General features: G+C 41.5%; 1 protein-coding gene across 1 annotated transcript in view; it reads left to right on the top strand.

Annotated features, from left to right (window-relative positions):
- Window positions 1-1,355: 1,355 nt before the first annotated feature.
- STPG4 (sperm-tail PG-rich repeat containing 4) overlaps window positions 1,356-9,965 on the top strand; it is a 35,021-nt gene continuing 26,411 nt past the window's right edge. Inside the window, exons 1-3 of the mRNA XM_027555194.1 lie at window positions 1,356-2,259; window positions 4,817-4,876; window positions 5,971-6,228. Of these exons, the coding sequence (XP_027410995.1) occupies window positions 2,227-2,259; window positions 4,817-4,876; window positions 5,971-6,228 (351 nt within the window). The 5' untranslated portion in view covers window positions 1,356-2,226. The remainder of the gene's footprint in view (window positions 2,260-4,816; window positions 4,877-5,970; window positions 6,229-9,965) is intronic.

Raw genomic sequence — 9,965 nt, 5'->3', positions numbered from 1 at the left:
TTGACCCGTGCTGTTTCTATTTTTGCAGTACCCAAAACTATTTTCTCATCTAGGTGTTCCCTTATATTTCATACCTTCTATGGGTTTCTGGACTTCTCTGTACCTTTCATTGTATTCAGTCTCTAGGGTACCAGTCCCTAGTCTGCTGAGCCAGTTTTACAGGCTCAGCCAAAATAAGAAAGTAAAATGAGGCACAGTGATGGACTAGCTTAATCACTTTTGGTGAAAGTTCTGTATTTTACTTGTCTCTTGGTCTTATAACTTCAGCTGTTTATTTCAAACCTGGTGCTTGTCTCCTCCTGCTCTTTTTCCTATTTTTAAGGCTATGTTAAATGAATTTATTGAATAGCCCCTGTATTTTAGAAGTTTAATGGTGTCCTCTCTTGCTATCCAGAAAAGTCACCCACACGATTACCTGTGAGATCTTGTTAGAGAATCTCAGTCTGTATTTTAACAATATTTCCAGATACTTAATGGGCACATTTGAAAAGTGCTGCTATAGTCCATTTTCTGGTTTTAACTTATAAAAAAACTTACTGTGTTGAAAGGGCTGAAAATTAGGACAAAAACCTGTTTTGGATATGTTTCAAATTAGAGGAGATATGATTTGTCACAATGAGTCCTCAATAAAGAAGGCACAGGGTCCTTCAGGAGACTTGGAGGAGCTGACTCTTGAGGGTTGCCAGGCCATGAAGAAGGGAATAGCATTTTAAGCAGAAGGGTCAGCATTTGGGGAGACGTGGTGGGTGGCATGTTTGGGATTTTTGAGTATACATCAGATCAGGAGGTTCTAATGGGAAGATGAGACTAGATTGTAAATCTTGCTTTTGTTCTAAAGGCAATGATTATTGAATGCATTGTGCCAGACTGTTCCAGGTGTCAATGAAGTTAATCATAATTACCCCATGTGGGTACCAATATATTTCACCTCTTTATAGACAAACACAATAAATCAGCAAATACAAATCCTGTTAGGGGAGAAGAGGGATTCAAAAAGGATGGAAAAGAGCAATCAATGCAGTGATGAACTGAAAAGTCAAGCTTGCTAAGAGCTTGAAAAATCCCCGTTGGTTTTGGCAACTGAATAACTGGCTAGTTTATTAAGTGCAGTTTTTAACTTAAAGGTGTGTGATGTCAGAGTAAGATGGTTTCAGGGAGGTATGGGGCAGGTGAGAGTTGACTCATTGGAAAAGACTGATGCTGGGAGGGATTGGGGGCAAGAGGAGAAGGGGACGACAGAGGATGAGATGGCTGGATGGCATCACTGACTCGATGGATGTGAGTCTGAGTGAACTCCAGGAGTTGGTGATGGACAGGGAGGCCTGGCATGCTGCGATTCATGGGGTCGCAAAGAGTTGGACACGACTGAGCGACTGATCTGATCTGATCTGATGGGGCAGGTGAGGAAAGAAATGAATCTACACTACTCTTGAAAGTTTGTGACAGGAAGCAGAAACTCCATGGTATAGCGGGCCGTTGGCACTGGAGTTAGGCCTGGACTTGAACTCGGTTCTGCCACTGTTCTGTGATGCAGTCTGCTGTGCTAAACTGTCCAAGGAGCCTGTTTCCCTCGTGCGTAAAATGGGATTAATACCTATTTCACAGGGTTATTTTGAGGATTAAATACATGTGAAGTATTTGGAACACAGCAGGTATTCCATAAAATCGATTAAGGTTGAGGGGACGTTTGTTTTTAAAGATGGAACTGTGTATAGGTTGAGGAGCTACAGCCAAGATAGGCTGACAATGAAAAGGGTCTATACAGAGGGTAAAGGGTGGTCCGTGGTTTCACAGAATGTTGTCTCCAGAGCTCACTGCACTTCTCAAAGCAGTGACACCCAGAAATTTCCTTCTGGAGGAGTTGAGAAACAATCTTCGTGGATGCTAAGGTTGATTTTTCCTTAAGCATGCTATCTCCTAGTATGGAGGTGATTTGGGAAAGGGCTGATGGAGATGATGGGATGCTCTAGCTCCTTTACAAGCCTCCTTGGCGCAGGCTCTTGGTGACTCCTGAGCCCTCGAGATTTTCTTACCATGCACGTGCGTGACGATCTCGACCGATTTCGCTAGGCTTGGCGCGGGCCCTCCAAGTGTGCGCCTGCCGCCCTTCCCCCACCAGCAGAGCCAAACCTACCGGCGGGTCTCCTGCGCATGCTCGGGAGCCGGCTGACAGAGGCGCCTCCTGGCAACCGGACGCCAGCCTCGGCTTAGAGTGAAGAGGCAGCAATGGATCAGTCTATCGCCATCACCTCCACCGCAGTAAGGAAGACCTGAGGCATGGGGCTTCTGCCTTGGCCTCGGTACCGCCTACCTTCCCTGCCTTCAATTCTCAAAACACTGTTCCCCTTGCAGGGCTCCGCCAAAAACACCAGCTGTCTCTAATCCTGGGTCCTTGCGCCCCTCCGCTTCCTACCTCCACACCCACGCCTGCAATCCTTTCTTCCTGATCATTGAGTGCCCTTCGTTTGCTTTTCTCCTGCCTAGCTCTCACTTATCCTTCCCCTTCGTCCTTTGTTTCCTGTCCTGTTTCCCACCCTCCACCCCCGATCTTAACCTATTGCTACTTGGGCTGGACAACTGCTCTAACAAGGTTATTAGATTCCTTCGTTTCCCTCCCTCCACCTCCTCCCCACCTCCCCCACCGTCTGCCAAGAGAATGGGTTTTTCCTTCCTTGGACTACTGGACACGTTTTTGCCTTGCTTCCTACTGTAGTATTTATAAAATATTTGAAACTGTCTTGTTTAGTTTTTAAATAAATTTGGGCAAGGGATGTTTAGCCTAACTTGTGTAAAGTAATCCCCCCCTGAAATGAATATGAAGTGGGAGATAGGGGAAGTTGAGGTCACCTGTCTTGGGCTAAACAAAACAGCAGCTGCCAGGTACCTTCCTTCAGACGTGTCATGTTTACTTCTGCCTTCCTCCCACTTCATTTCCCTGGTCCTAGGTAGTGGTGCAAGGAGGTCCAACCAGTCCATCCTAAAGGAGATCAGTCCTGGGTGTTCACTGGAAGGACTGATGCTGAGGCTGAAACTCGAATACTTTGGCCACCTCATGCGAAGCATTGACTCATTGGAAAAGACCCTGATGCTGGGAGGGATTGGGGGCAGGAGGAGAAGGGGACGACAGAGGATGAGATGGCTGGATGGCATCACTGACTCGATGGGCATAAGTCTGAGTGAACTCTGGGAGTTGGTGATGGACAGGGAGGCCTGGTGTGCTGCAATTCATGGGGTCGCAAAGAGTCGGGCATGACTGAGCAACTGAACTGAACTGAGGTAGTGGTGGAGACCTGTCTTAACTTGCCTGAAAAAGTTCAATTTCTGTGACTATAAATGTGCAACAGAGAAGATTCAACATAAATCTAATAAAGGGAATGTATAGGAAGAAATTCAGACTTAGCAGTGCATATGAAGCAATGCTTTTTCAGAGAAATGCTTGTATTTCATAGTAAAACTGAAGCCCAGGGTTCCTTATATGTGGATATATGTTAGGAAGAATGAATTATATCAGTTTACTGATTAGATTATTTTAATGCCTTGTTGCTTGAGATGACCTATATTTCATAGCAATAAAAAAGCATTCTAAATGAAAGTAAAACTCGGTATTTTAATGATTTTGCCTGGTGGAAATAACAAAAGGAAAAAACTAAGCAACTGTGTTCTGTTGTCCTCACTGTTGACAGTGAAGCATCAAAATAATTTTCTTCTTAACTTGGCAGATAAGGTATTAAAAATAAAAGCCACCACTTACTGAGTCCTGGTTGTGGGTACAGGTCTTTATGATGCCTTATTTTCGTGCCAGCTCAGCTGCCTTTTGTTGTCCTCCTAAGAGGAAGCTGAGGTTCATGAGGGTTAACTTGCCTAGTGCACCTAGGTAGTCGCTGAACTGGAGTTCAAGCCCAAGTCATAGCATATGGAAATCTAGAAAATGGCACTTTCAACATTTGCTATATGGCCAGGAGTTTGAATTCCGATATTACATTAATTGGATGTCTATACATTTTTACCTTGAGCTCCCTGAGCCATAAATCGTAGTAACAATTATACAATTTTGGGTTTACATAACTCTTTGCTTCCTGCTGCTGCTGCTAAGTAGCTTCAGTGCAACCCCATAGACGGCAGCCCACCAGGCTCCCCCGTCCCTGGGATTCTCCAGGCAAGAACACTGGAGTGGGTTGCCATTTTCTCCTCCAATGCATGAAAGTGAAAAGTGAAAGTGAAGTCGCTCAGTCATCCTACTCTTAGCGACCCCATGGACTGCAGCCTACCAGGCTCCTCCGTCCATGGGATTTTCCAGGCAAGAGTGCTGGAGTGGGTTGCCACTGCCTTCTCCGCTTTGCTTCCTAAGAGCACCAGATTTTGTCACCTAATTATTCTTATGACATCTTGGTGAGATGGGGATGTTTCAATTCAGTTCAGTTCAGTCACTCAGTCGTGTTTGACTCTTTGCAACCTCATGGACTGCAGCATGCCAGGCTTCCCTGTCCATCACCAACTCCTGAAGCTTCTTCAAACTCCATCAAGTTTGTGATGCCATTGAGTTGGTGATGCCATCTAACCATCTCATACTCTGATGGGGATGTTTATTACTCTAATTTACCCAAAGAAAATTTAGATACTTAAAAAGCACTTAAGATCTTAAAATAGCAATTTAAGGAAATATTATAGGCAAGATTGATTATGGAGCTCTTGTTTTCATTCAGGGTGACCAATTTCATACAGTATCAATTTCTTCAAGTACATGTTTTATAAGTGATATTTAACTTCTAGTGATCACTTCTCAAATGAATAAGCACATTTTTATGTTTATTAATAGAAACCAACCCAGAAGTCATCATCTTTTGAAAGAGAAGGATGGTGGAGGATAGCATTAACGGTATGTATATTTTCATCCTTTCCTATTTGAATCAGTATTCGAGTCTGACCTTTTAGATCACTAATACTTAATTTTAAGGAAACAATGGTTGTTCAAATCTACCTGGGCTCGTTTTATATTTATAATTTTAGTATCAGCACATGACTGAGAAACTAAACTTTGAATGCAGTAAAAGCTTGGACATAAAACAACTGTAGGAGCCTAGGTGTTTTACACTACAGGTTATCTTGATAAAGTCAACTAAGCTTACACATTCTGGAAAGGTGTTTGACTTCACTTTTTATCTTACTTCTTCAAAAAGTAAGAGCCTATGATAGCTTGTGTTAACATGGTCAACGTGTGAAAGCAAGATGGTGATACATGAAAGAAAGATGACCAGAAGATCCTTCTCTCAAGATACATTATTTCTGTATGGCAGAAATATTTTCTGTTCACACCTTTCCATAACGGAGGGGCCCTAGGGACCAAAGCCTCTTTGGAATTGTACTAATTTTAATGGTATAACTGAGTCGAGTGCTCAGTGGGAAGATGGCCACAAAAGCAGCGTGACTAAACTGTCGGGCCTGGCCATTCAGCCGTACTGTGGTTGTGATTTGAAAGTCCCAAACCTCTTATTGGACTAATTAGACCATATGTTCTGCCAGTTCATCCTCAATCTCATGTTATTATCCTGTAGCTTCCCACTTGAGGGTTAGAAAGAAACACGTGGTATCTAACTACTAAACTGAAGTAGGATAACTTCTATTTAGTCACGAAACTTATCCAGAGGGTTCTCATAAGAGACCTGACATTGATAGTCAAATAGAACCTCAAATTTAAGTATCTTTGGGGCTACTTTTTATAAAGTTAAAGCTTTACTTTGGCCATAACCCATTTGCTTAACCCACAGTTAAGCAATTGTCACAGAAAGGAAATCATCATGATTGTCTTGAAATGTTTTGTGGGGAGTGTGTACTTGATGGAATTTTATTAAAACATTTCTCTAAGTAAAACAAAGAGAAATGCTACTTAGGAGTGACCTTTGAAAGAATGATGCTTTAGGAGATGTTACTGGTTTACATAGTAACTTGAAAAATGATATCAATTCTCTGCAGAACACTCCTAATCCTGGCACTTACCACTTGAAAACTTTTATTGAAGAATCACTGTTAAATCCAGTGATAGCAACCTACAATTTTAAAAATGAAGGAAGGAAAAAACCACCTCTTTTGCAAAGAAATGATCCGGTGCTGAATGACCTTCCCCAGTACAGGCCTCCTGACTTCTTGGACTTGTTAAAGAAGCAAGTGGCCACTTACTCATTTAAGGACAAACCGCGGTCAAGCCCCAGCATGCTGGTTTACAGAGATCAGGTAAAGTACTAGTAGCAGTTGGCTTTGTGTAGGAAAGCTGTCAAGAGGCCCAGAGGAATATATTCTGTATACTTAGATTGTATCTTCTGCAGGAGAAATTGAAAATCTATAGGATGCCTTATTTCTTCCAGAAATCAAACAAAGCATGCTTCACTTGCAAATATGTCCAGCAAGATGTTTCCCTTCTCAGCCTAACGTGGACATGGGAAATTTTTTTTGCCTTGCTGGGAACTCTTGGTAGGATTCCCCTGACTTGGGGTCTTATCTATGATGGGGCCATGCTTCTGGTCTCTTCAAGCAGTTGATATGGTATGTCCTCTTTTTTTAAAGAGAAAACTGCCTTTCAGTGAGTAGTCCTCATATTAGAGTGTGAATATGACTATACACCATAGGAAAACTTTTGCAAGAATTTCTTGCAGAAATGAGCATTGTGATATCAGAAGAGTCAGGTTGTACTCTAAGCTCTACCAGTTCATGCATCACATTAAGGATACTGAGCACTGCTTCTTACAGCCCTGGGCTAGGTTCTGTAAAGGGAAGATGTTCCTGACTTAGAAATATTTAAGTAACAATACAAGAGCAAATAGATCAAGTGCTGAGATAAATGGTGTAGCAGGAAAGGCCTAGAGAGAGCTCAGTGAAGGTGGGATTGAAAGGCTAGAACGCTCCCTGGATTGAGTAGGACTGAAGTTGGACCTTGGATAATATATAACATTCCTGTGGCCCTTAATAATTTACCGTGAGCTTCCATGTATATTCTGTTAGTAGTTCTTCCCAGGCATTCTGAAATAGGCAAGATGGATGTCACCCCCATTTTACAGATGAGAAAACTGAGGTGAATAGGGATGAAGAAACTGGTTACGAGGTGCATAGCTTATAAAGAAGGCAGTGCTTTTTTATGGTTGACCCAATTTTATTTTGTTATTATTTTTTATTAAAGTATCGTTAGATAGCATCACCGACTCAAGGAAATGGATTTGAGCAAACTCCAGGAGACAGTGAAGAACAAGGAAGCCTGGCGTGCTTCAGTCTATGGGGTTGCGAGGTCTCAGACATGACTCCGTGACTGAACGACATAGTTGGGTTACAGTGTTGTGTTAGTTTCAGATGGGCAGCAGAATGACTCAGTTACACACATATATATCAGTTCAGTTCAATCACTCAGTCGGGTCTGACTCTTTGTAATCCCATGGCCTGCAGCATGCTAGGTTTCCCTGCCCATCACCAACACCCGGAGCTTGCTCAAACTCATGTCCATCGAGTCGGTGATGCCATCCAGCCATCTCATCCTCTGTCGTCCCCGTCTCCTGCCTTCAATCTTTCCCAGCATCAGGGTCTTTTCCAATGAGTCAGTTCTTTGCATCAGGTGGCCAAAGTATTGGAGTTTCAGCTTATATATATATATAAATAATTCAGCTTATATATATATATACAGATATATATATTCAGCTTATATATATATAAATATATATATTTATAGATATATCTATTCTTTTTCAGATTCTTTTCTCTTATAGATTATTACAAAATATTGAGTATAGTTCCCTGTACTATAGGTCCTTGTTTAGTTCTCTATTTTATATATAATATTGTGTATATGTTAATCCCAAACCCCTAATTTACCCCTCCCTTCCTAGCTGTCCCCTTTGGTAACCGTAAGTTTGTTTTCCATGTTTGTGGGTCTGTTTCTGTTCTATAAATAAGTTTATTTGTATAGGCAAGCTGTACTTGTAACGAAGGGCTTCTGAGCCCCAGTTTGGTGCTGTTTCCAGTCTACTTTGTGCCTCTGGCCTTGAATGAGGGGCAGGGTTTCAGGGGGTGGAACCCAAAGGAGGCATTTGACAAGAAGGGTAGAGTTGAGACATGGACGTTGTCATTTGGGACTTTGGGCCTTAATATCTTCTATTTATAAAGGAGCTAATAATATGTATCAGTCTTTACAACCTTATTGGGATAATGTGATCATAATCTGAGACGATGCATTGCCACTTGGAGGTTGAATTGAATGGAAGGGGTTGTGGTTATTAGAATGGACAAGAAATCTTCAGCAAAATGAACCCATGTTGTGTCCAAGCAATGAACCCTTCCTAGGGCTTTGCAAATTATGGCTTTGAAACAGGACAGAATGATAAATGTTCACAGGGTAAATCTTATCCTGTTCGGTTCAGTGGATGAATACAAGCACTGAATTATACATAGACTTTTATGGCTTGGTATCAGGTAACCAGGCGACATGTGAAATCGTCTTGGCCACCTCCTATGCAAAAATCATTCTTCCTCAGCCTCCTCCACCATTTACTTCACTTCTGCTTCCTTTCTTCTGACTTTTTTGGGTTTCTGAGGGTAGACACAGGCCCACTGCTGAGAGAAGAAAAAATAGATGGTTGGTATTAGGCAAAATTTAACGCATTAAAAGACCATAAGAATTTGGCTTATCCAGAGGGATGGATAAAATGTTCTAAAAATTCTTTCTTTTCTTTCTCCTCTCTCTTCCACCTCCCAGAAAGGCTTGACCTCCAGAAACTAGAAGAATTAAATGTTTTCCTAATTTTATATTTCAAAGGTATATGATAATATATTCACAAGAGGAGAGAGATTCAGATGTAACCCTGTTTACTTGCCAGTAAAATTCATAATTCTGATTTTTTAATGGCAGAACTCAGTAAAACAGTCATTTGAATTCAAGGTAGATACAGTATACATTATTGTTGTTTACTAAGATCAGCATTCTCAAGCTTCATAATTCTTAATAGAATAGTCTTGTTTACCTCATTAATGCTGTTCTTTATTTGTAAGAAAGTTTTTGCTATTTTTAACACCTTTATTCTGAAGCATATGATTCAACTGGAGAATCTGTATGGAAGAATCATATGTGTGTTTATATTTATATTTTAATGTGTGTGTCTGTGCATGGTGGTTGTTCAATCGCTCAGTTGTGTCCGACTCTTGGAACACCATGGACTGTAGCCTGCCAGGCTCCTCTGTCCATGGGATTTCCCAGGCAAGAATACTGGAGTGGCTTCCCATTTCCTTCTCCAAGGAATCTTCCCAACCCAGAAATTGAACCCACGTCTCCTGCATTTCAGGCAGTCTTCTGCATTGCAAGTGGGTTCTTTACTGCTGAGTCACTAGGGAAGCCCATGTCTGTGTATATATACTCATCTATAGCTGGCTCTTTCCAAAGAGTATTTGATATGGACCTAAAGTTTTTACAATCATTTTTTTTTCTTATCAGAGAAATAGTATGTTTTTATTTTAGAATGTATATTCAAATATTCAAAAGTGGGACCATTTCTCTACAGTATGTGGTTTTATGACCTGATTTTCCCCAGTGTTGCTAACCCCTGGGTTACTTACTCTACCTTATTTGTGGATAATTTTAGCTCCTTTGCTCCCTGGCACTCTTTCCACTACTCCTGTCATAATTTCAGTACATTCAGAGATGATGATTTTTCCAACAATCTGGCTTCTCAGTGTTTTGAACTCTTCTTCACTTCAGCCACTCACTCCTTAGATTTTTTTCAACACCAATCATTTCAGCCATCCATAATTTCAGTTGCATGCATTGTACTGTGATCACTGTCCCCAGATCTTCTGCCTTGCTCACTCTGGCATACCCAACCTCAACAATTTTTCTGTTCCCCCAGTCTACAATCCATTGATCCTGCTGTTACTGGAAAAATGGGTTTGCCTCTTGGTGGATGTTGAACCAAAAGATACAGCCAAGCCAAAGAGCA

The sequence above is a fragment of the Bos indicus x Bos taurus genome, chromosome 11 (genome assembly GCF_003369695.1).
Source record: "Bos indicus x Bos taurus breed Angus x Brahman F1 hybrid chromosome 11, Bos_hybrid_MaternalHap_v2.0, whole genome shotgun sequence".
NCBI lineage: Eukaryota > Metazoa > Chordata > Mammalia > Artiodactyla > Bovidae > Bos > Bos indicus x Bos taurus.
The sequence above is the reverse complement of the archived record's forward strand: the minus strand, read 5'-3'. Positions and strand labels throughout refer to the sequence as shown.